The following is a 26,512-nucleotide window of genomic DNA, read 5'->3' on the forward strand; positions in this document are numbered from 1 at the left end:
CTTTCCAGACCTGGCTAATGTGCAGGTGTGGGAAGCTGGGAGGGATACAGACAGAACAATTGACCCAACTGGCCAAAGAGAGTATTCCATGCCAGAAACATCATGTTCCGTACATAAATGGGGGTTGCCCCGGTGCGGGGGGGCATCTCTGGCATCCCTTGCTCTCCCCCTCCCGCTCCTTTGCTTGCTGCTCGGTTTCGTTTCTGTGATCGCTGCTCGGGACGGGCTCTATTGGTCATTGGGATGTCAGGTGGTGAGAAACTGTGCACTGTTCATTTTGTATATTTCAGTATCCATATATTCTGTTATTATTGTGATTTTCCTTGCTATTCTAGTAAACTGTCTCCATCTCCACCCATTTCTTCCCAGTTCTCTCCCCCATCCCGCTGGGGAGGGGGAGCGAGAAACTGTGTGGTGACCAGGGCTAAGCCCCCACGGGCTGCCAGCCTTTCTGCTGTTCCTCTCCTGTGGCTCTTCTGCAGTACCCCAACAATGCGACCCAAATCCCTGGGGGTAGCAAGGGCTCCATCTTGAATCGCCACATGAAGACTGGAGGAATATTTGTTGGGAAAACTGGGAGGTGCCTGTGTGCGCAGCCCCGTTACCAGCGTGGGAACTGGCCCTGGGCTTTCTGCTGCAGAGGACGGGGACCGGTCACATAGCCCGCAGCAGGTGTGTGCCTGTGAGCATCTGTGTCCGCAGGCACCCCCGTAAGCAGGGCTGGTTTTATTCTTCTGCGGGAAGTTGTGCGCAGCCTGATCCAGTACAGCATGAACACAAAGGGCTGCTAGGCCAGCGCTCCGCACTTCTTTATCCTGCAGGTATGAAGAACCGCTTGTGTGCAGGAACCTTCTATCAGCCTGTTATTCTAAGGCAAGAATAATTGTAATTTGTCAATTTAATCTGTTTCTCTGCACAGAATCTGAGGCCAGAGGGCTGATCCTGCAAGGAAACTGGGGTCCTGATGGCAGCAGCACGCATGACCACGTGCTGCCTTTGGGACGGAGAAGCCAGCAGCACAGGGAATCCAGCAGTGACAAGAAAGGACACAATTAAGCAGGGTGGATCAGCAACGGGAACAGTGAAGTGGAAAGCCAGAGGTCTAGACCGAGGTCCTCCTGGGAAGAGCATGTCTGGGATAATGGGAGCATCGCGGGTCAGAGCTGATGCATTCAGAGCTGTGTGGGAGCCTGCTCTCGCTGTCAGGTTCTCATCCCAACAGCCAAGCCATCACTTTGGCTCTGCTCTGAGGAGTCTTCCTCCTGCCACTTTCCCCGTCCCCTTCCCCCTGTCAGGTGGAAACGAGCAGACATGCTGGTGTGGATGGGACAAAAGCACTGGGGGCACTGAGAGCCTCAGGGGAGCAGGGCAGCATTTCAGGGAAGTCTCTGAAATAAAGGGGTGCGCAGGGGAGAGGGGAGCGCACGCCTCTTCCAGCACAGGCTGTGGACTTTGCCTGGCCGACTGTGAAAACGCACAGCCCTTATCTGAAATAATCACCGTTTTAAAGCTGTGCGCATGGGAAGCGAGGCAGATTTGTGCTCTCTGCCCGCTGGCAGCTGTGTCCTTCAAAGGTATTTTCGGTGGCAGCTCCCGAGGCTGCACAGCAGCACGTTCTGGCAGGGCAGGCGCCGGCTCCGGCACAGGCTCCCTAAAGCTGCTGGGAGCCGGGATTAGCGACCTGCACGAGGGCCCATCTGTGCAGCCGCCGCGCTGGATTAGCTGCCCCGGGCGCTGCAGTGGCCGCAGTTTGTTCAGGTGGTGTGCTGGGATTGTTACTCCCATTTTGTGTGGCTGCCGTTGGTACGGGGAACTCATTAAAGGTTAGCAGAAACACAGCGATAAGTGCTTTCTATGCCACGGCAATTCACTTCAGTAACAATCATGTAGTTATGATCAGCCATCAGCATAAAGCACCCGTACAGCAATGAATCAGCTCAGTCAGTAAATCAAAGGAGCAAAAGCAAACGTTGGCCACCCCAGAGCCTCCAAGAAACATTATTTTTCCATCCATGGTAGAGAACGGTCTTTGCATTTAAAATATTCCATGAATATTTTATATGAATATTCCACACTGAAAATATTAATGAAAATTAATATGATTCTATAAATTAAGTTGTACATGTATTCTTTGATTTCTACTTTGAAATAATTTTTACACGTTTAAAGTATTACAGATATGGATGCAGTTGGACTTGATTACTGCTAAGAGCAAACACTCTGAGGAACTTCATTAGGGACAATATTTGATATTCATTAACCTTCAGTTTATTTGATAGCAAAGAGGGTATGTTCCTGAAATAATACATTTGCTTTTCCTCACATGTAGGGAGAATGTAAACCAGACATCATTCTGCTGGAGTCTGTTGCTCGGTTTCGCCACTCCCCTGCTCTTTTCCCCCAGTATAAACCAGCGCACGACTGGAAGTGAAGTAAGGTCCAGGAAGTGGCACTATCGGACAAGCGCCTGTGCGGCAGCAGGGCGTGTTTGGGGAGACCAGGACGCACCAGGGCAACGCTCATGCTGCACAGAGCCAGCAGCTCGACACCACAGGTGTATTTTTATCTCTGTTTAAGATGAGGATCATCAGAACTAGAATTGCAGGGCAGGGTGGTCTAGGAGACTCGGTACGTCATGCAGTCAGTCATGTGCCGCTTTAAGTGATGGAAACCTAAGCCATGTTGGTTTGTTTTGTGTATTCATTTTTCAGCACCCCAAAGGTCACCAATGAACTTGTCCCTTCAGCGCTGCAGGAGGGAAAATCCCTGGAATAAGCAAGGACGTTGCACTCCATGGCTCCCAGTGAAGAAGCCCGCGGTGGCCATGCAGCTTGGCGGGGCAGTTCACACGAGGCGCGGGCGGCATGGGCGAAACCTCACCCTTCCGGTCCCTGTGCGCAGCAGGGCAGGGCTTTCACCCCCAGCTCGGGACAGACAAGCCCGTCACCCCCGGGTACCCCTGCGGCTCAGCCCCTCGCCCTCCCGCCGCAGCAGCCGCTCGGGCTGGGGTCCCCGCGGGGGCCTGTTCTGCCCTTGAAGCGCCTTTTCCCCACAGGCAGCCTCAAACCTGGCCAGCCTGCGCTGCCCACCCCAGCCGGCCCCGCTGGCCGGGCCGTCACCGGGCATCGCCGACATCTTGAGGCCGCCCGCGGCAGGGGAAGGGCCGCGCCAGCCGGGGCCCTTCACCCGGGCGGTGCCCGCCTGCCCGGAGGCGGCTGGCCTGTTTTAAGCCCAGCGGCTCCCGGGGGGCTCTCAGGAGGCTCCGGGAAGGCTCCCGGGATGGCTAGGCCCGGGCCAGGCTGCGCTGTAACCATGGCAACCGCTGCTGGACCGCGGCGCCCCGGCTTGTCCCACGCGGCGGCCCGTAGCGCGGTGCATTGTGGGCCGGGGGGAAGATGGCCGCCTCCTTGATGTGGTGGTGAGAGGAGTCGGGCTCGCCGGCGCCGCGGGACGAGTCTCCCCTTCTCCTGCCGCCTCCCGCCCGCTCCCGGTCCGCAGCTCGCCGATCCGCTCGCGGCCCGCCGGTGTGCGAGGGAGCTGGGAGCCGCGATGGGCCGGGCGCGGCTCCCGCCACAGAGAGTGCAGGGCCCGCGGGGCTAGAGGCGCGAGTGGAGGCCCGGGGCCCGGTCCCCGCCGGCACCTCGGCCCTCCGCGGGGCCGGGAGGCGCCGCCTTCCTCGGAGCCCGGACGGGGCTGCGGTCTGCGGGCGGCGGAGGAGGAGAGTCTCCAGGTGGAAGGCGCTGCTTCCCCCTGGCTCGTCCTTACCTGCACCCCTGGGAGAGGAGCCGCCCTCTGCCCTTGCCCCGTCCTCCGCCCCGCCAGCCCACGTCCGCGCCTCCGCCCGCCGGAGGGATCCCTCGGGCCCCGCTGCGTGCGGGGCTGGAGATCGCCGCTCGCTTCTGGCCTGGCACTTCCCTGGTGATGGAGTCTGAGATGCTGCAGTCGCCTCTTCTGGGGCTCGGGGAGGAGGATGAGTCTGACCTGACTGACTGGAACTTGCCTCTGGCCTTCATGAAGAAAAGGCATTGCGAGAAGATCGAAGGCTCCAAGTCTTTGGCGCAGAGCTGGAGGATGAAGGACCGGGTAATGCTCAAGGGCAGGATGGGTGTTGGAGGAGGAATGGAAGGGACAGGTGGTGAAAAAGGTGGAATAAGTGCTCAGAGAGCTGCTGTGCTTCAAGCAGCGGTTTGTTTTCAGGTGAAGCGCTGGGTATTTTATCCGATAGTCTAACTTGCCTTTAGTTTGTGTGCCTGTCACGTGGGAAGCAAACATGCAGGTGGGTCAAAAGTACTAATGCCAAGTTCATGGTAATATGCTCTGTGAGTAGCTCCCTCATTTAAGCTCCTTAAATGAAATTTGAGTACTTGGTGTTTTTCAGGAGAGACAATCAAATTAAGGAGGTCTTACAGGGCTCTCTGGATCAGCAGGCTGACGGTGCAAGCACAAGGTGCAATAACTGTAGTCGTTACAGTTGTCTAGTGGTGAAGATGCATGGAAGCTTTGTGGTTTTGGAGCTTGCCACCAGCATGTTATGTGAAATATAAAATTAAGGCATTCCTTCTGTGGGGGGAAAGTGAGACGATGTGATTTTTGGAGGCAGAAAAGAGTTGCTAGATGAAGCACTTACTGTGTTAAAGCAAGGGGCTTCTCGTGTTTAAGTACATGTTGCATGTTAAGCGGATAAACCCGTGTGTGTCAGAGAGATCCCTGCCAAGGGCTCTTGAATCCTGTGCTGCGTCTATGTCCCAGCTTGAATATTTAAGTTAAAAGCAAACAAACAAAGCGCCTGAGAAATGCTGTGGATAATCAGCGCCACTCGTCCTGTTCTTGGAGTCTGCTTGGGGTTACAGGATTCCCGGGGTCTCAAAGTTGTTTTGCCCGTAACTTTGTGTTTATGAACGTGTTTGAGGTTGGTTTTGTGACCGGATTTCTGTTATGTTTACGATCCTTCTTGCAATGCTGTGGAATAACTTGGGAACTGCTGTTGAAACCACGTCCTGCGATTTCTTTCCAGAGGCGTTATAACCAGGCGTGAGGATGCTATCCCGTGTCTGAGTCCTCCTAGAGGAGCGTTCACCTGAACGGTTGTAGTTCTCAGGAGTTCTGGGTGCAGGCTGTGGCTGAACCAGGATCGTTTGACTGAGTAGAATAACGTACTGAACATTTGACTTGGCAGATCATTAACGGACTGCGTTGATTTTTTGGGATGTAATTTAAATGAGCCACAGAACACAGAACTTCGTGTTCACGTGTTCTTCAAAGGGTTTTGGCAAAGAAGAGATTTTTCCCTAGTAGACTGTGGAGGTGTGATGAGCGTGCTTGTCTATTTTAGTGATCCTTCTGCCTTCCTCTGAAGCTTCCTGTTCGCTTCTTCTCTGATCTGCAAAGTTGTCTTTTTCTAAATTGGGAATAACATTGGCTCGATCAAGGTAATCAATAGGTTGTACAGCATAACAGTGAGTAAAGCGGCAGTGATCAGCTGTCTTCTCGTGTTTGCTGTTAAATGTTTGCTAGGCACCTTACAGCTGAAGGGAATCGCTTCAGCGACGAGGAGAGCAGTGGTTACAGTGATCACCACAGCCCAGCTCCCGCCGTCCTTACTCCTGTGGAGCGACAGTTTCTTCTTCGAAGCGTCCTCTGAGCTGCGGGCGGTGCGCGTTTCGTGAAATAGCGCGCCGCTCGCTGGGAGTGAGCGTAGCGAAATCAGGCCCCGAGTCGTTTTCCAATAGATTGAGTCTTGGTTTTGTACATGAGGAAAATAAGAGCAAATCTGAATTCTTCTGTTCAGTCCTTCTGTTTTCTCCATCGGCTTCAATCAAATAACTTTCCTTTATATCAGAATCGGTGATGCTGCTCGTATGTCATTGGTATCTGGACAGCTGAGTCGGGTATCCTTTGGACAAACTTGCAGTTGTGTGTGATTACTTTTTTGCGTAAGAGCAGGTTCATAGGAGTCTATAGAAAGCACGTGAAGACATCTGAGAGAGGACGAGAAGCTGATCTGGGAATGCTCAATCTCATTACTTTTAAATATTAACAGTTATCTTTCATGAGTCTTGTATTTTCTTCAACTTTTTAGCTGTCGTTGGATGTCTGCTTAGCACTTGATGTGATACAACAAGCTTACTAGAGCTTCACATGGTGAAGGAAGAGGTGTTTAGAATTCTGCCTGGAAAATGATGATTGTTAAATATTTTCCCCAGCTAACTCAGGTTAGGTTAATCCTGCAAAGTGGTTCATAAAGTCATATAATCTGATTTGACCTCGTGTTGCGTGAGCAGAAGGGGAAAGGCTAGCTTGCTAGTTCATGCTGCTGCTGTTTTCACGCAGACCAACGGAAAGTGGCAGTTTGAGTGGAATGGGCTTGTCCAGCAAACCAAGCACCTTCCTTAAAACGCAGGAACTTGGATTTGTGGGGTTTTCTTACGAAGCATTTTCAGATAATAGTGTGAGGGGAGGTCCGCAGTGATCTGCCAGCCTTTACTGACAGGAAGTATACTGATCTTTTGTTCGTTTTGTTTGTTTGGTTTTGTTTTCTTTTTTTTTTTCCTTTTTCTGATTTCACTTAGCTGTTTTGTAACATGTGCTCTGGCATTATAAATTAATTATTGCTCTCATCTTGTTGTTTTAGCCATCTTCAGAAAGCTTCCTCTCTTTTTTTCCTGCTTTGGAGCATTGCTGTCCAGTGATCAGAACTTTGTGTTGTAGCCGTGCTTGTTGGTCAGCATTCAAGGCCTCCGATGTCTGTGTATAGCTGCAAATCAAATTAAAAGTGACACCTGGTCCCTTCCCTTCAGTCTCTATCTGACGGGGGGTCTGCTAGATTCCCCCGTTCCCTTTCCTTCCCTTGGCTCTTGCCTCCTTTTTCCACAAGCCGGGTCTGAATGACTTCAGGTGTGCTCTTATCTTCCAGATGCTATTGAGAGGGATTTTCTCAGGGCCGGAGGGGATATACCTCTGGGTGTGAGTTGAGTGTGGAAAGCATTCCCTTGTTTTGAATTTGATAAATTAACTTGTCAAAGCTTAGGATGGGAGCCATTATCTGTATTTAAACACAGCAGCCTAGATCTATAATCAAGACATTCTCAAAGGTTAACCAAAACAAGTCCCTATTTGCCGGAGCTGCAGGTAAATCTGTGGCATTCTTCTCCTGTGAATCACGAAAAAGCACAGGCAGCGGCAGATTTTGCCCTTATTCATCGTCTTGAGTAGTCCTAGGCGGTGATCCTAGCTTTACGGTAGCTATAGGAAATGATGCACAGGTTTGGGAATGAAGTGACTCTTTTTTTCATCTTGCTTCATTCCTCTAAAAATCCCAGAGTTTATGTGAACTTGAAGGTTGTTTAGAAGGCAGGACTCTGATAAGAGAGAAGAATCAAATAAGAAAAGTGATGAGTAGTAGATCTAGATAAAACCACTGAACATTCACTTTTCCCCGCCCCCAATCCAGAAGGACTGCTCTGAAAAAGTTTAATCCTTTGTCTCCTGCCTTCATGGACTACATATGCCATCAAAGTGACACTGCTTTGATCTATTATTTATTTAAAGAATATTTTCATTACAAGAGGGTTGGAATTATGCTTTGTGTGTTGAATTAAATCTCACAGCCTCAGCAGCAACCAAGTCTTGAAACTTGATTTAAATAAAAAGATTTCAAAGGCACCGGGTTTTACTGACGAGTTGCTACTAAATTCAGAATATTTAAATTAAGATTTGCTGTACTTACATTGATTTCTAAAATAAGCAGAGAGCAACAAAGCTGGTTGTAATAGTTTTATTTTAACATTTTTTTCCTGCTACCTCATAACTTGCTGAGTGAGAATTAAATCCTGTTTTTATGAGAAGAGGAATACACAATTAGGTTTCTATGGAAATGCAGATTAAAGCAGGGCCGCATACAAATGCGCTCAGTTCAGACAAGCAGGGTTTACCTGCCTGCATGGTAAATGTTTCATGTGTCAGAGGAAATCAGAGAAAGATAGTAGCGTTGGAAGTTTGTGCGCGTCATTTCAGCGTGAAGGAGTTGTTTCAGTCGAAGGAAGCTGTCCAGGCACCCTGGTGACGGAGGTGGCTTGGCCGCTGCGTGCTCCGAGGGCGCTGGGGGCTCCTCTCCCCCCTCTCTTCCACGCCATGTTTAGCGTGTTAGGAGTTGAAATGAGGCAGCACGGATCGTGGAGGGGGAGAGCTGGGAGTTTGTGTTTGGGCAGCAGCCTTCGCTTTGGTTTAACTTACCCCATCTTAAATGTTTGTTATAGTGGACTATCAGCTGTGGTCGTGTTTAGCAAACGTGTAACCCGTGAAGTAGGCTGGGATCTAACCCAAGCGATGCGTAGTTCCCGTTTTTCCCCAGTATGAAGATAAACTCTTAGGGAGACCAGCCTGGAGCACTTTGCTTTGATGCTGCAGTGTGGCCCTGAGAGCTGGTAATGGTGTGAATCGCTCTCTCCCAGGGCAGTGGCTGAAATCCATTTTAGTTCAATAGGCACTAGAGGTGGCAATTGCTGTCCAGTGAGGTGTGTGAATTGAGTAGTGGCACAGGGCACCTGCTGGTTTACAAATGTCTTTCAAAACAAAACAAAAAAAACTCCCAACTTCACCCCCGCAAAGCAAACCCCCTGCTGTAAGTAATGAGCACTGTCCTGTAAGCTATAGATTTATATCTTCTTTTACCTAGAGCCGAGGTAACTTGAATTCAGATGGTTGTGTATTGATTGGGCAGCTGGAAAGCTTGTGCTGTATCTGCCACTGTCTGCAAATGTTTTCATGTCGAAGCAGAGAGGGGACTCTGATAAACGGCCCTGAAGAGTGTTGCTGGTCACGTATTTGGAAATAAAAAGATCTTACCTTTATATACGAGTAGGAAACACTGAAATGTTCAGCTCTGTCAATCTCTTTCTCATCCTATGAATTTTCTCACTTCAGCTGAGATCTAGGGGATGTAAAATGAATATTATTTGGTAGTTACTGGCAGTGCAATCTGTAGTTCCCGTGAACGCTCTGCTTCATCTCCTCCCGTACCACGGCTATTGTGCCAACTTTAATCAGACCACGCTGCTGCTAGGAAATGATGTGGTAAGTCGGTGTTTTCCTATGGAGGGCATTAGGCTTGAACTTCTGTGGTATACGTACTTAGCTTAGGTGGAGCGTTAGCATAACGCCATTAGTTTATGTAATTTCTTATACTGAGCATATCCGGGATTTGATTTTTCACAATATTGTTGTGAGGACCTGTTGCAAGATGATAAGTAACTTTTATTTTGTGATGGTTGAACATAGGGAGTAAGTGCATAATTGCACATTCGTGAATTTGTACATTTGCAAATTTCTACTTCTACCAGTTAGTTTTTGTAAATCTAAAATTTTAGTAGCTTGATATACAGAAATGTCCAGGAGTCTTATTCCCTTAAATAGCTCCCTGAGAGCGCTTTGTTGTAATTACGTTTGCATGAGTTGTAAGGGATAGAAGTGCAGTGTAACGTGTGGGAAAGGAGCTGACAATATTCTCGCGTGTAAAGATAACTTTAGAGTGGGGAGACACTTCGCCATTAGCAAACGGAATGGCAGAAAAGAACTGTATCTGTATCTTTTCAAAAAATGCACCGGGAGAACACTTAGTTATATGTAATGTGCTTCATGTTTTGTCTTGGAGACCCGGGCAGTCTTGGAGGCTGGTGTTGCTGCGCTACTGAGCATATGGTATTTGGAGAGGATTTAGGCAATTATTGCTACTTAAAATCAACATATATGTTGTGGTGGCTAATTACCCTCCTGCCCCCACAGTGTATTTCTAGAAATTTGAAAGGGCTGTGAATAGCAGACAATGAAAAAAAAAAAAAAAAGCACTTTGAAAGTTACACAGAAGCACTGGACTATTATTTCTAATTGCATACTTCAATTAAAAGTATAGATCACTATAAGGCTTTTCCTCTGGCTTCTCACGTGTGGCAGGTGTTAATAAACACTGGCAGAACCCTAGTGCAGTGGTGAATCGCCAGATGGTAGCGGACTGCTTCGCATGAAGCTCTTGTGGGGAAACCGGTGAAACATCTGTCCTGCTGACAGCTGCTGCTTCCTTATTTTGGCATCATGTATGTTTTGATCGTTGAGGGACTGAAGGTTATGTGAATGTTGTAGAAATGCTTTTTTAACGCTTCTCTGGTTCGTACACTTCCTCTCCCTGCCTTAGTGTAGGTGGAGAAATTCCAGGGCAGCAGGCTTCCTGGGAGCTCCCTTTCTGTTCGTCTCCATGGGTTGTGTAGGTTTGCTGGGGAGTTTGGGGAGTTGGGTTGTGTTTTTTCTCTCTGAGGTGGTGTTTTAGTTGGCTTGCTGCTGTGCTGATCTTCTACCCCTGGACATTTCCAAGGGTGACTGCTGGCATGGTATGGCCGGGGAGAACCGAGGGAGATTGATTGTTCTGTGTCTCATAGCTTTGGCTGGCGCTTCCAAGTAAATTTGATAAACCCAAGATGTTTATCTTGCTCTTCTATTCTTCTATAAAGAATGTACTGTAGATGCCTCCCTGAATAAATTATCTAATTAAATACTTAACAAAACCAGATTTGTGTTAATGGCATTCTTTAATACAAAGCTGGGGTGTGGGGTGCGATAGGTGGCAGATGGGCTCAGGGCCTGGAGAGTTCTGTTTTACCTTTTTGTCCCAGGGGTTCTACCAGTAACACCCTCACCAGTATTTTTACTGGTGTATTTGTATTTATTTATTTATTCTTGCTGTGTTGTGGCAGGGTGATCAACAGCTGGAGTGCCTTTTGCTGGGCAGGGGATGGGAGCGGCAGTGTAACTAGCGCTGTGCTCTGCAGAACAGAAGTGTGCAAAAAAAAGTTATTTTAGTGCAGGGAAGTGGGCTGCAGCTCAGAGATTCCACTTAAACGGGACAGTGTGGTTCCTGATCCAGCGTGCATTGTGTAGCGTGTATTACTGACTTGTTAAAGCTCTAAAAGTGTGGTCTAGGAATAATTTGAAATAACAGTTTGTAAGGAAGATCTGAGGATGAAGTAAGTCAATGCATGCGAAGATGGATGCATTTAAAGCCAGCGCTAGACAGGAGCGGGAACGTGGTGGAAAGATGACGAAGCCTGTACAGAATGTAAAGCAGATAGAGTTGTGCTGAGGTGAGAAGGAAAGCCGTTGTCACAGATCAATTGAGGAGTAACATCTAGAAAATGTCTTGTTGATTCTTTTTGCATGTTATATAAAGAAGGCAAAGATCATAGCAGTAAAATATTTGCTTCCTATTACTTTTCGTTGTTTTTAAGAAATGATGGACAGAGACAAGAAAACACCGTTTTGGTTTTATGCATCTGAGCAGTGGCTTGAAGGCAATATTTTGATGCTTTGCTATGACAGACTGAATCAGTCTACTTGCCTTTGTAGTTTTTAATCTTAAGAGCAGTTCTGCTGTGCACGTTTACCTTTGATCTCTGAGGGTATCTTCAGAAGGTGGGCTCGCCGGGCCATGGCACGCTGGTTGATGTTATTCCCTGTTGGACAGAGAAGATGCAGATTGTTCTCAGAGCAAGTGAACAGAGAGTGTGTTTGTATCTCTGGGATACTGACTGGCAGTAGCGATTCAGCTACAGGCGTGAGCAGTGCTTATAACGTTAATGGTGAAGCCAGCAGTGAGAAGTCTCTTTCAGGAAGAGCTGTGTTAGCGTTGCTGACTGCTCTTGAACTTTGTGTAGTAGCTGCATTCAGTGGGTAAACGAACATGTAGGACATAATAAACCTCTGAAGAAAACTCATAGTATTAGTGGGGAATACAGAGGTTAGAAGAGGCACACCGACACAAAGCGGGAGTTGATCTAGGAATCTAGTGCATGCTGTCGTCGCCGTCGCAGCAAGAGCTGACCTTTTGGGTTACAGATGGCTGAAGACTGCCTGCAGAGCTGGTGAATTATTAATGTTAACTTGAAGTGTTTCTTTGCGTTCTACTGTTTTTGCCACTGTGGAGAAGCACACTGAATGGTTTTTCATAACAATTTGTTTCTCTTAAACTTTATGTTAAAAAACAAATGTTACAGGTGAGCTGAAGAGGACTGTCGCGTCTCTCTTCTTTTGGTATTTGGCCCACGAAAGGGAGGATCCATTAAAGAAACCTCATATGACCATTGATTCTCAATCACCTTATCCAGTGTGGTGCAAATGTGTGCAGAAGGGCACCACATTAGTGCTGGATGGTGTAGGTGACTGCTCAAAGGGCAGCGCGTCAGGCTGGCTACACTTCTGCAGCGAGGATCCGTGTTCCTCTGCCCGTTCGTGGGGTAGGGATAAGTCATGTTTGTGTGGGATATGTGCTCAGTCGCTCCCTTCAGAAACCTCTCTTTGTTTTTGTGTGCAGTTGTGTGGCCAAGGGGACCAGGAAGGTCAAGGTTTTGTCTGCCTGTTCAGAATTTTTGGCCTTTTCACTAGCTGATTTGCTACCTGGCGTTCCTCAGTGGTGTGTTGTGTGCCTAAGCCCCGGAAATGATGGCTGTGCTGTTGGAGAGCACCCTGACAAAGTGGTGCCACTGGTCACCTCTTAGCTGGGAGCCTGAAATAGGACATGGCCAGAGAGTTCAGGATGCCCGCCTCCTCCTGTGGCTGGTCTGCCATGAGTCCCGTCGCTCCCAGAAGAACCCCGCTCCAGTTACACACGCAGCTTGCTGCAAGGGGCCACCTTGTGAGAAAGCCTGCACCGGGTGTGGGTGCGATGGATAAACCTTCCGTGAGGCTTGAGAAAGAGAAAATATGGTTATCTGGTGTGGCAGAGCGAACTGTAACTGAAACTCCAAAGGGAGAACAATGTTTCATGTTGCGAAATATTGCTGGTCCTGCTCGGTGTGTGGAGAGCCCCTTGAGGTATTCAGTGGCGCGTCACCGAAACAGTTACCATCTTAGAGCTGGCCGTGGAACCTGAGCTGATTCTGCCTTTTGGTCGAGAGGCGTGTGTTACATCTGTGTAAATGTGTGTAAAGAAAATGTCCAAAGAAAGCTTTTAGGAAGGGAGTAACTTGCTGAACAATGAGGTGGAACCGAGCCTGCTGGCCAGTGAGGATTTCCAAATGGGCCGGAGATGAGGATTTATCAGTCTGGAGATCCGTCCCAGCATTTGTGTTTAATGCTGATCAGTTCACCCTCAGCTCTGTAAAATAATGTCGCAGCATATATTTTATGTTTAATGCTGCCTTAATCTTGTGTTTCTATTAGCTCACAGAAGCAATTGTGATTTATTGGCATAAAACCAGGCAGGTTTATAACGATTGAGTGTAATGTTTAAACAGAAAGTTTTCAGCTTGAAAATTGCACTGTAGAAATAAAATATTTATGGGTTTTAAAAGGTCCATTCTGAAGTGCTAGGTGAGGGCCTTGCCACAAAATGCGAAATTTGTGATAAGTTGATTGACTGGCTTGTTGTTGGGATTGTTGACCTAGAAGACAGAACAGTTATCGGTCTCTTCTCTTAGCTGCCAACCTGCCCTTACTCAGCGTGTAGCAAACCTTTAGCAGCTGATGAAATGAGGTGTCGCAGTGTCAGTCTGGACTGGAACCACTTTCAGGTATGCCACAGTAGGATAAGTTGGGCTCCCTGTGGTGGTAAAACTGTAGGTTTTCATTCAGAACCACTCTTAGGAAGATGATGTAATGGTTTTTCCAGCTGCAGAAATTGCACTCATTTGGGGTTGAGGTACCTGTGGGTGATGCTGCTCTCTCTCCCCTGCAAATCTCTTCTCTCTCAAAAGAAAATAAGGGGTGAATTAAAAATATTTTACGAGTTCTCTGATCTTTACTATAATATGTAAATTTTAATATCAAATGCTGTCTGTTCGGAAAAGAAGATGCTTACGAACCGGAACCACCCCTGTTCACTTACTCCCGTTTCTGATGGATTTGGGGTTTCAATTCAATCCCATTACTTCTCAGGAAGAGTTGTTTGACCGACTGGATCTTGCAAATTGAGTATTGCAGGTTCTGACCCAGAGTTATTAAATCATTTTAAATTGAATGTAATACAAAGTGGTGAATGGTATCCAATTTGGGGTTTTTTTCATAGAAATTACACTATAGAGAGCAGAGCCCAGAATAAGAGCTTCTGCGGTTTTGATCTTGAACCTTCGCTGAGAAAGCATTTTGGAGATTGGTTTTCCTAGAAGCTTGCCAAATATTCTTATGCTTCATTTTTTAATTCTAATAAAAATCCATTGAAATGTATTCTAGTGGATATATTCTTGAAATGTAGAAAAGAAAATTTCCACTGTCTTAATGACAGATGAGAATGTCCTAGTACTTCTTGTTAGAAGCTTTAAATATGCTACAGAGTTTCTGGTAGTATGTCCCAAAACAGCGCAGAAATTTGAAAAGCTTTGTTAGGTTTCTTGGCCTCAGGTTTTCTTTTGATCTGCAATGATTCAACAGCATGGATGGATGCTGAGTAGGAGTCAGAGGGGAGCAGAGAGCTGTAATTTCTACTGAAGATGTGCTCTACGTTAGCAGAGCAAACAGGGGTGAGGTGATGCTTTACGAGCTTTGTGGGGAGACAGGCGGGGGAAATGACCCCCTCTGTCTCTGGGATCAGTTGGACTGCTACTCTTCATTACCGCTTTGCTGTCTGTTTTCAAGGAGAAATGCTTATTTAAAACACAGAACCTGGGAACAGAAAACAAACAGCAGCCTGTTCAGCGTAAGTCACAGATCAGACATCACGAGTAAAATACTGGAAAAGTCGGTGTTAGACCAGAAATGGGGAACAATAAATAAATGAGACAGAAAAGACTGCTTGGCCAGATATGTTCTCTCGAAAGAATGATTTTTATGTTTTCATTTCTGATAAATTATTTTTCCTGTAGTTGTCTTTGTTTCCCTCTGGGGTTTTAGTGCCTGTTTCCCAGCGCGGGGTTCCTTCTGGGGATGCTGGTGCTCTTCAGTACCCTGGTCTTTCTGAGGCTGTGTGAGCTGGCCGTGGGTGCAAATACTGAAAAGGTGTCCTTGCGCGTGGGTGAAAGCTCAGTCAATGCAAGTCGTTCTGTAATGGTCAGGTGTTTGGGGGGGTTTCTTTTGTTTGGGTTTTGTTTTTTCCTTTCTCCGAGATCATACTGCTGAGCACTGGTATTCTCAACAAATGTGCGTAGTTGGTACCTAATGCTTCCCTGTTGCTTGGAATAGTAAAGGATTATCTACTTAAAACCTGTTGTTGGATGTGATTAATTTCTTACCTTTGCCTAGTGCACGGGTGGGTCAAGCCAAAGGTCTCAGCAGGAACTGTGCCCCTTGCTGGTCTAAGCATGTTCGGTGGGTTTTGGGAAAGGGAAGGCAGGAAAAGATAACACTAAAGAGTAATGCTGCAAGGTGCTGCTTTCTGAATGGAATTCTTTCCTTATCTTTTGTTATCTTCTCAAAAGGCAGAGAAAGGTTTCGGATTGCATGTTGTACTGAGTATTTACTGCAGTACCGAGGTAACACGAGGCTTTCGTTGGTGCAGCAGCCAGTTCTGCACGTGAAATGGGTGAGCAGGAGGAAAGCCAGGTACGCTTGCTGAGGAGAAATAAGGCACTGAAGTATCGGGTGCCAGACGTGTTTTTTTCCTGGGTGGAAAGCATTTAAAAATCTGTCCCTTGGGTTTGAAGACTAAAGGGAACTATCTTCATCCTTTGCTGTTTATGTCCCGCAGCCTGCATCGTGTACGAGCTGATCTGTTCACAGAGCCCAGCGACGGGCGTACTGGTAACTGAGCGGGCATGGAGCTTCCGGGTCATCTCTGGTCACCTTTAAAAATCGGGCCATTTTTGTAACATACCCATTTTGTACTGGATGAATTTAAAAAAAAATGTAACTATTCTTCCTTTATGTTGGAAAAGACCCTTAAGATCGAGTCCAACGGTAAACCTAATGCCGCCAAGTCCGTCACTAAACTGTGCCCCAGATGCTGCTCTTCTAAATACTTCTGGGGACAGTGACTCAACGCTTCCCTGGGCAGCCTGTTCCAGTGCTTGATAACCCTTTAGGTGAAGAAATCTGTCCTAATATCCAGTCTGAACCTGCCCTGGTGCGATTTGAGGCCCTTTCCTCAATTTACAGAATCCTGTGTGAATGGTCTGCTCAGCTCTGCAGCTACGGGCGGGGCCAGGAAGGGGAGCCAGGTGATGATTTATCCTAAAATAAGGATATCCAGGATAACTTAACATGTGAAGAAAACAAAACAAAACAAATGGACTAAATGTTTTGTTATGGTTTGGTTGGTCACTTGGGAGGTTTTGCCCTTGTAATGCTTTTAGTTTTAATATTAGAGAGGACATACTGTATTCTAATATTGATCAGGGACCCTGAATAGCATATTCTTGTGTTTTAATAATGCATTTCAGTTGGACAGTGACTAATTTGAGTAGCAGAAGTCCAGCAATATCCGTTTCTGTGCCCTATACGAGAAGAATGAGCTCTGGAAATCATAATAAAAATAGTAACGTAAAATCTAAGTACTGTTCTATTTAAAAAAAAGAAAAAAGTAATCAGTCATGTCTTGCTTAAAGAGCAGATAACAAAGCTTTGCCGAAACCCTTCAAAAGTTATAGTCGTGGTAAAATTCCAACACAAATGAGAACTGATTTTGTTTCTGCACTAAGAAAGCATTTTATTGCCTGTCTTTGCAGATGAAGACTGTTAGTGTTGCCTTAGTTTTGTGCCTAAATGTGGGTGTGGACCCTCCTGATGTGGTGAAAACAACTCCCTGTGCCCGTCTGGAGTGCTGGATTGGTAAGTTTTGAGAACTTCCAAGCTTCAGTTAACGATATTAGTCTTATAAATACTGAATTATAGCATAGATAGTAATCAGAGCTGTGTGTTTCTTGGGCTTAAAACTAGGGTGAACGAAAGGAAATCTGGCTTCTGACTTACTCTGTTTATGAGTTACTTCAGTGTCCAGCAGTAACTGCTGCCATAGGTACTCTGCTGCTTTATTCTCAAATGAGACTGCATGCAGAAGAACAAAGCTGTTAATTAGCTGTTTAGCTTTCTTTTAATTGTTGTAGCTTTATAAATATCTAAGAACATCTCTGAGCAGTAACATCTTCAGAGTACTGTGATCTGCAAAAGTTTAAAATTACTCTGCAGCGTACAATAGAGACATAAGTTTCTGTAAAATGCATGGTCTTCACTACACGTTGAGGTGACTGCTCTGGGATTATTTTAATTGGGATCATGAATTCAGAAGACCTGGAATTATTCCCAAGGATGTGCTACCAGCAGTTCCAACACATGAGCTTGCTGCTTTGATGCAGCGTTGGACTAAAGTCCTAGTTTTTGTGAAGAAATGAAAAGTTCCCTTGGTTTTGGAGATCATGTCTGATTATCACGATGAGACAAATCTGAAGTAATATTAGAAGGAAATACCTTGTGTAAGAAAGCTTTCCAAGGGATTTGTTTTTATCCGGGAATTGAGAATGTTCAGTCTTCAGCAAGTAACACGCGGACCACTGTAATCCTGAACTCTGGGGTTTATGAGAGGCTGCAGAAGCAAATTAATCATTGCACAAACTGGATTTCTTTAAAACCTTGCAGAACGTCTCGTTTCTAACCTTGCCTTACCTGCTTTATGAATCATGGCATCTCATTTTTTTAACCTAAAAAATGCTGGTGACTTTACAGCAGTTAAAAAGCCGTGAAGATGCACTAACAAATGCATCGGTTCAATGGAGAGAACAGCTCTTGCTTCTCATTGATACACGAGTACAGCAAAGAGAACAAGGAGCATAGCAGAGTCATTAAAATAAAGTTATTAGTGATTATCATCAACAGAGAATTTTGAATGCTTTTTAAAATTAAATTCTTAATGTGTACATATACACAAGTACTCATTTCCATTTCTAGTGAACTTTAAATTTCTGAAAAAGGTAATTGCAAAAATATCCACTGTTTTTTCTTCTCCTATACAACAGTCTCAAGAGAAGCTAATGGCATGGATTGTGGAAACATTAGGTCTTTTCCTCACTTTCTTGTAAATCTGGCAATTGCTGCAATTGCTGCTATTTACAACTGAGCTGAGATCGCCAGCTTGTCACCTCTGGTAACGAACGGCCATCGCTGTCTCGGAGAAAAGCCGGTTGCACTTCTCACTGCACCTTCCAGATGTACCTTAGAACATCTGAAGTGTTTTGTTTTTCTCCAGAATTCAGCCTTAGCTGCCATCTGTACTACAGTGTCAACCTGGCCCGGTCTGAGGCACGCGGAGCTTCGTGCTGTGAGGATACCGAAGGGGTCTCAGCCTGTGTCTCCTGAGGCCTCGCTGGCCTTGTATACACACTCAGCAGGGGAGGCTGGAAGCACACGTCGTGGCTGTGGTGACACGAGCTGTATCTAGGAAAAGAATTTATTTCCATTGTTTGGCTCTGGAATGGCACCAGTGTGCTTTGTTTTTGTATAAAAGGTGTTGTTAATAAAGCAAATTACTCTGATGGGGCCCCAGAGTCCACAGACTACATTCCTCTGCTGTCGAAGTGCACGTCAAGTATTTTTAATTTCTTTTTCTGAAGTTTAGTTTGGTCCTTTTGAAGGACTCAAAGAAAACAAATTAGCATTTATGCTACTTTTTGTTTCCTTTTTTTTAATTTGAGCAGTAGCTAATGGCATATTGACTAACAGAAGATGTTACGAGGCAGCGTGAATACTTTTGGGGGATTACTGTTCACCATCTCCAGGGTATCTGCTCGAAACTAGGGGACTAGTTAAATAGCAAGGGGACTGTTGCAGTTCAGAGCCACAAAGGCTGCTGCGGTATATAGAGACGTTTCCCAAAGGCATGTCGGTGAGCGCTGGGACTGCCGGCTCCCTGGTGGGGCCTGGGTGCTCCTTCCGTCCTGGAGACGGCTCTGGTCAGGCTTCTGGAGCAGCAGCTGCGGCTGAGCCGAGGAAGGGAGACAGGCTTCTTGAGGTCTGCGCAGCCAGTGTGCTACTGTTTGCTTTGGTTTGGAAGAATGTAAACAGCATACTCGCTTTACCGTAAAGCTTTCTACGAAAGCATACTAAAACGTAAATAATTTTAATATTTTATTCATTTAAGAAAGTAACTCATAAAATCCTGCTTTCATCCTATATTTTATTTCTAACAGTAGTAGGTAGAATATTTGTAAAGATTTGGTTAAATGCCTTAAGAATATTTTATATTAAATTGCAAAATATTATTTTCTAGTTTTTTTGGAACTTGTTAATAGTGTCAATTATATGGCCATGGTTTTTGAATAAAGCCCATAAGCTGAAATTGTATTGGTATGGATGGATGGTGGTAATTATCTAGTGATAAAATTAAGTTCTTAAAAATTACCAACGGTGCATAGTCTCTGAAGCAGTAAGCAATGGAAGTAAATGAAGCAGGATTTTGCATTCATCAAGAAAAAAAAAGTTTGTCAACAAATATGTAGCCAATTTAAATTTGTCGTTATTTACTACAGAAACCTTTTTTTTTTCAATATTAAAAGAATCAAATGTTATGCCTTTCCTGTCTTTCAAAATGAAAATGCATTTATTACCTTAGCCAGAGAATTATTCCAAATTTGGCCGTCTTTACTGGTGTTTAATTTGCACTACAGTGGAGAATTTGGAGATAATTTTTGAATATTGCACCTAAGTAAATTCCACGAACAATGTAATGTTTGTGAATTTGAAATTGAATGCGTGAAAGGAACGTGTGTTAAAATGTCATTGAACGATCTTTCTTGCAAGCAGAAGACTGGAGAGTGAAAGTGCAGAAAGCTTTTGGCTTCTTTCTTCTGCAAAGAGGGGTGGAGTTCGTGCTTTGATGTAGACTTTGGTTTCCCAGGTTGTAGATCTGGATTTCACAGAAACGTAATTCGGTGTAGCTAAAGCTTTAAATGCATATAGAATTGGAAAGAATTTCTGCCCGTTGTCAAGCTGAGTGATCCAGCTGTGGTCAAACATACTCATTTGTGTTGTATTTCCTAGATCCTCTGTCCATGGGTCCTCAAAAAGCTCTGGAAACCATTGGTGCAAATTTACAGAAGCAGTATGAAAACTGGCAGCCAAGAGTAAGTATTGCTTGGGCTTCCCCTCTGCAGCTATGGAGGTGATGCTCCTCGCGATAACGTTCAGCGTAGGCTGAGAACTAAGATACGTGTCTGTTATGTGGCGTGGTGGTCTTGCAGCATTTGTTGCTTCCTTCCTCCATCAGTGTCAGACTCTTGCAAGCTAGCAAATTGGTGGCTTTCTAGCCGATTCCCCTCTTGGCTAGCATGTTCTTTGGTTGTGTCTGGGGTGCTTGTTTAAAGTACTGAGTCCTAAAGTGATTTCTTAAAATGGAGGTTCCTCTGACTTTATTGTGTTTTTGAGATGTTCTGAAGTTTTTCGTTCTGAGTTTATAGTTTCTTCTGCTGTAGAAATCCGTTTGGCCTCAGCTAGTTCCAAGCTGTGTGTCCCAGCACTCACCAGTACTGTTTCTGTCCTCTGGAACAAATGAACATTGTATTGTTTGGAGCTGAGGAAGGCTTTCGGTTTTGTTGTAAAACATAATTTCAGAGCTTTGGTAACTGCTAATTCTAACTGAAGTCTAATGCATGTATACATTTTTGGAAATGAGCGTTTTGGACAGTAGTAACACCAAGCAGGAGTGAAATAGTCAGTAGCTTGCATGTTTCTGTCTTCCTGTTTTCTGACATCTCACTCTCTCACATGGGGAAAGTGTTTTGCTTCTGGGGATTTCAATGTCCATAGTTTCCTGTATCTCGTTAAATAAACTACAGAAAGATCTAAAGAATGAAATTTTAAGTCTGCAGTGTTTTCCAGATAGATAGACAAAACAAACTGTAGAATCATTGTCAGCATTAGTGTTCCTCAGCATCTTCATGTCCTTATCTCTGTGCTCTAGGATTGGGTCAAAATATTCCTCTTCAGAGTCCCTGGATTATTGACTGCTAAATCATAAGTTTATAATTATAAGCATGTAACGTATAACCCAAACAGAAACAGTAACTTCACTGAATGAACCTACCTGTGAAATTTTTTAATTTAAATTTTTTTTTTCCCTTGTGGTGCGCATACTAAGCTGGCCTTCATCTTTTAAGGAGATAGTGTTTCTCCTCTTCTTTCTAGATTGGCTTCAGTAATAATAATAATGGGCGGGACTATATTTATTGTAGTTTAACGTATGAGTTCAGAGTCCCTCCTCTTTCTTGCTGAAACCTGATGGAAATAATAATATATTCAGAGCAATTTGAACGTAAATAGAGCTCCTACCGGTTCTTTACCGCTCTTGCCTTTGTTTGGTACTTCCCTGCCCCCTTACTCAGGGTTGACTGACTAGAACTGAGTTTATTATTAAGTAAAAGCTGAATGTATTACTTGAAGGAGACTTACTGTTTTTAGTGGTGAAATGTTTACATTACGAAATCTGTGGGTAATTGTTTGTGGGCAGGCTTTTTTCTGAAGCGTTCTGTAAGTATATTTGTTTACGAAGGACTTGGCCTGAAACATACATTAAAACACGAGAATTTACTTTTGCATTTCTCCTCTTGATACATTGGCAATTTCTTAAAATCTCTCTCTAGCGGCACAAGGATTTGGCAGGAAATTCAAATAGAGTCTGAAAGCAAATAGGAGAGTAAAACATCCTGATGCAAAGGTGGAAACAAGGCTTTTTCTCTGCTCTTTAGTAACAGAGTCTGTATTTCTGAGGAGCGAGGGACAGGCGCCCAGAAGCAGCAGGGACCCTGCGTGGCCCGACCTCGTACTGCCTTGTAGAGTTTGCACGAAACACGAGGCAATTACCACGCTCAGATGTTTGTGTGCAAGGTGCCTGGTTCTAAACAGTAAATCACAGCCCTTTGAAACATTGCAAAGCTGCACACGTACCGTTTTATTGCACTCTACAGGGCTCTTGAGTTTTCTGCAGTAATAAAGAGAAGTTGATGTGCCATCTGCAATAAAACAATAGGAACATTATTGAATTTCCTGCACCTTTCATATAAATACTAATACATCCAGTTTTGCCCATTTCTCAGTGTTTTGGAATGGCTGAAGAATTGATGGAAAGAAGACAATTTGGGGGAAACTAGACAGTCTGAAGAAAAGACCAAATCATTAAAGTCTTCTGAAATGGCCGGTATGACTGGGCTGGCAGCGCGGGCCCTTGTGCAAGGGAGCGCCTGTGGTCGGTGTCTTACTGAACGACAAGTGGTGCGTGCTGCTGGTGAATGGATCCTGTCAGTAAGAAAGGCTGTGCCACAGGTCCTGTGACGTCGCTGCCGGCGCAGTCCTTGTCCGTGTGTAGTCGTAGGACGCTGTTCGGATACACGCCTCTTTCTGGTAAATATGAATAGCTTAGGTGAAAAAGCCTTAAACAGGGTGAGTGTGAAAATTCTTTGTTTCTGGAATCTCCCCCACTCACAGCTGATGCGTATTTCCTTCCAGGTCTTATTGAGCCCCTTTCTAAATAATTGATCAGCTTGCCATTGCTTGAAGTATTTGTTCTGATTAAATTTAAGACTTTGCTTTATTGTTGTGTAGCTACATAAATTTGTGTGCTGTGGGAGTAAAAAACACTTCAGCCATTGTTTCATCTGCAAAATACTGTGGTTAAACAATAGTCAGGCGTTTCATTGCAATCTCAAATGAAGATTGTACTGGGGAAGAGAGCCGAAGATGACAAAGCTGTAGGCTTTATCTGTCTTTATAAAGAATTTTCTGAACAAGTAAGTGTTCTTGCAATTCAGTGTAAAGGTAATTTAGGCGCTAGTGGAAAAGCGGGAAGAAGCAAAAGACAGCTCTGCTCTAATACTGCCCTGGGTCATGGGTTTTGAGTTTCGCTGGGCAGGGAAGGGGTTAAACCCGAGGGTAATCTGGAAAGCAGGCTCAATTACAGGGATAAAAGGGGTTGGCTAATCAGCTGAGAATGAGAGGAGGAAAAGGCAGTGAAAGTTCAGCGCGGGACCCCACAGCCCAGCCTGACTGGAGGGAGCACCCCTCCCTGGGCTGGCTGCTGGGCCCTGGGCTGGTTCCTGGGGCAGGGGGGGTGCTGCTGGGGCGGGGGGGGCTGCTGGGGCTGGGCCTTGCCCCGTACAGGGCCGGGGTTAAAGAGCCTGGCAGGTGGGGTCCGGAGAGCACCGTGAAAGTGGAGAGCCCTTAGCTGAGACAGCACGTTATGTCACTTTAATTGCCCAGAATAAAATAGTTTAAACTTCTATTGGAGATTCTCCGCATGCTCTGCATTTAAAATATTTAGATAAGGAATTGATCCCATTGCAATGGTATTTCTGTGCTTCTGATCATTAATTCCCATTTGCAGAACCTTGGCAGTGTGAGGTGCGACGTTGTAGTAGGTGAGCGGAGAGAGCACAGTTTGCCTGTGCTGGCAGTGAGTAGCAAATATTTTCCCTGTTGTTTGGATGCAAATTTCACTTTCTTGGGAGCATCACGTTATGCTATTCAAAAGGCAGGAATTTTCCTTAGTTTAAAAGTCAACAGACTTTGAAAATAGGAATAATAGACTGCAAATTCTGAGTGCTGCTGCAGTGAGATGGTTTATGGAGATGCAGTAGCTAGTGGGGATTTTTATGAGCAGAAGTTACTGTTACTTAAGTACCAGTTTACATCCATTTGTCAGCAGCGCCTGGGACTGGTGTTCTTTGCTGTAACATTCTGCAGAGCTGGAGCAGAGGGTTAGTGCGAGGATGGAGGTGTTACTCAGCTTTCTGCTGCTCCTCCGCACAGGATGCTGCTCCTTCTCCTGTGCACTGGTTTGAGAGAGTGTGGTTTTTCTCCATCCTCTTGGTTGGAGCTCTCTGAACTGAGCTACAGTACGAAAAAGCAGCAGTTACCCCACGTGAAATGATCGTTGTGCACGGTATTGCACAGAATGCCCCGAGAGGAGGTCTGTGTGATTGCGGGCTTCCTTCTTAGAAGGGTGCTGGACTTTTTCTTCCACCCCTCCCCTTTCTCATAATGGACATCTCGTTACTTGGCTTCTGGCCTTCCCTAGACAGTAAAGCCCCCTTTGTTTCCGTTCCTGTGATTACGCCTTTGAGCATGGGGCTGTGTAGCCACAGGCAGAGCTGCAGGTTGAATGCACAGTCTGCATAATTCAGGATCCGATATGAAGCAATCTGGAGCATATGCTTATTAAATTTGCATGAAATTATAGAATTTTTCTTTCTGCTGGCTATAGCTTTTGACCAGTTTCTTTCCTTAACTCTAAACTGACCAGAAAATTCACAGGACTTTCTTCCTTTGTCTCATCTCACTGAGTAATTTTGCCGCTTCGGTTGCGTTTTCTGCTCGTCCAAATGAATCCCACTGGCACTCCTACACCAGGTGCTTTCTGCAGTATTGTTCTTTCTTCTCTGACAGAAACTTTCCCAGTCCTGCCACTGGAATGTCAAAAACTGCTGTTCATAATTCTTCCTGAGTAGAGGTGAGGGTAAGAAAGCTGTCTCAGACACTTACATTCCTCCATTGCTCATGAAGTGCATTCATAACGCTGGAGAAGCAGGATCTTGTCTCAGTGAAAATTAGTGTTTTAAGCTTCTTAAAGTCTTCCTTTTCCTGAGAGTTTGTGCCATGGGGTGGTCTTTGCACAGCTAGCTGTGAGACCACTGAAGAAAACCAGGTGTTTGTGACTCCCTTGGGTGTGGTTTGGTAAGGCTTCCTCTTTCTTTTCCTCTCTTGCTTATTTTTTTTTTTTCCAGTTGTGCTCTTGAAACGCACAGGAGCTCTGGTCATGGAGGAGGGTTTGGTTGAGCCAGGTGCTGTGCAGATGAAATGAGTACAAAGAGACAGTAAAACAAAGGCAATCAACATGATGGGGTCTTAGCGTGACAGAAGCTGAGCTCTAAACGTGCTGGTAGTTGTTAGTGTTGTGCAATTCCGAAATAAGAAGCAAGTGATCACAGGGAGTTTTGAAAGTGCAGTCACCGGGTGGAAGAGAACATACTGAGAGAAATAGGTCCGGAACAGACCGGAGTATGGGGTTGTAGGTAAATCTGGATTGCATGTGAGATTACTGAAAGAAGTAAGGTTTGGAGGGTGCAAAGAGGATGAGCAGTAGTAGAGCTGGAGGAAGGGTATCTGGAGAGTAAATACAAACAGCATGTTCTTCGAGCTGAAGCACTATGTACCTGGTACATTCACCAGATCTGTCAAAGAGCCTTGGCAGCGTTGCGGCCAAGCAAAGCCCTAGGCTGGGGTGGAACTGCCATCCTTTTAAGCTAGACTGTTGGAGAGAATAAAGCTTTAGTTATGGTATGCAGGAGCTGAGGACCATGGCTGGGTTAGAAGAAAAGGAAAGGTGTGTGCTCTGCTATATTTCAGGTGGATCTTGGTCTGATGTCTTACTTTGATGTGTATGGAGGCTTCAGGGAACGGGGAGAGAGCTCTGGAGAGCCTTGTGGCAATTTGGATATCTGTTGTGCGTGGCGCAGTGTTCAGGTGTCAGTGTCTTCAAACGAGCCATCTCTCTGCTGAAGGAGCAGGCATTGGGCCCTGGGCTTTGGGAGACTTGGAGATGAGCCAGCGAAGGCACAGAGGCGCAGAGCACTCTGAGCTGCTTTAGTGGGATCTTGCTGTTGTATACAGACCTCTGCTTCAAGTTGAAGGTCAGTTCTTCTGTGGAATTCGGGATTTTTTCCATCCTCTGGTAAGTAACCTAATGGAGTGTGAGAGGTTTGTATCTCTCTGAGATTTAACCGCAGCAAAGTCTGTAATTTGTCATCTGTGCAGTGTCCCTTTCCCATCTCCCTCCTGTCCTTTCAGGCCAGCAGCTCCAGGGCTTCTGTACTTCCCCTTGCAATAACCAACACCAGCAAAGCCAGAGAGCTTGAAACATTACATCCCAAAGAATATTTTCCCCCTTACACCCACGTGCCTAAATAAAACAAAGTCAATTACAGTATTGATTTTTCTAATTCAAGTGCTACATTGTTGTCTCTGTTTCTTGTCTCCACTTCCTCCTTTTTTTTGCTAAGACAGTAATCTTCCCTGTTTTGGTTGTGTAATAGAATTAGCTGTGAGTATTTCATTATAGCTCCACCCGAATGGACATCCCTGGAGCGAAGGGGAACTACGAAGGGCGGTGAAAATCACAGACAGGGGAAGGACTGGAGAAGTCTAGAAATCTAAACTCTTAAAACGCCTTTGGGAAGGGTGGCTTGAAAGCAAATACTGATACCTGAGAGTGCCTGCATCTGGAGCATCCCTAGTCACTGAGGGTGGTGCTAGTGGTGGTGTGGACACACTCAGCAGTTTTCCTTCTGTTCCTTCTGCAGTTCTCTTTTTGATGCTCCATTACTTACATTAATGTCGCGTATGAAGAGACAGGCAGTAACATTTCTGAACTCATTAGTCTGGCTGATCCGGGCATGTTTTAGGTCTTTCCAGCCCATTTAATTTACATGGTTGTACCCATTTTTTCACTCAGTTCAAAGAGGTGGCGTAATCAAGGAGGAACAACTGCAGCAATCTTTTATTGAAGTGGGCCTAAGGGAATGAGAAACTGGGTACCAGTCCCACAGAGGCATGCCTGAGCCTT

General features: G+C 45.5%; 1 protein-coding gene across 2 annotated transcripts in view; it reads left to right on the top strand.

Moving 5' to 3' along the window:
- The first annotated feature begins 3,428 nt into the window (after positions 1–3,428).
- The window catches only part of RPTOR (regulatory associated protein of MTOR complex 1), a 141,203-nt gene continuing 118,119 nt past the window's right edge, over positions 3,429–26,512 (top strand). For both annotated transcript variants that reach the window (XM_086762678.1, XM_086762679.1), the window contains exons 1-3: positions 3,429–4,083; positions 16,638–16,740; positions 19,942–20,024. In XM_086762678.1, coding sequence (XP_086618804.1) covers positions 3,922–4,083; positions 16,638–16,740; positions 19,942–20,024 — 348 coding nt within the window. In that variant the 5' untranslated portion in view covers positions 3,429–3,921. The remainder of the gene's footprint in view (positions 4,084–16,637; positions 16,741–19,941; positions 20,025–26,512) is intronic.

The sequence above is a fragment of the Chlamydotis macqueenii genome, chromosome 18, assembly GCF_036417535.1.
Source record: "Chlamydotis macqueenii isolate bChlMac1 chromosome 18, bChlMac1.mat, whole genome shotgun sequence".
Lineage (NCBI taxonomy): Eukaryota > Metazoa > Chordata > Aves > Otidiformes > Otididae > Chlamydotis > Chlamydotis macqueenii.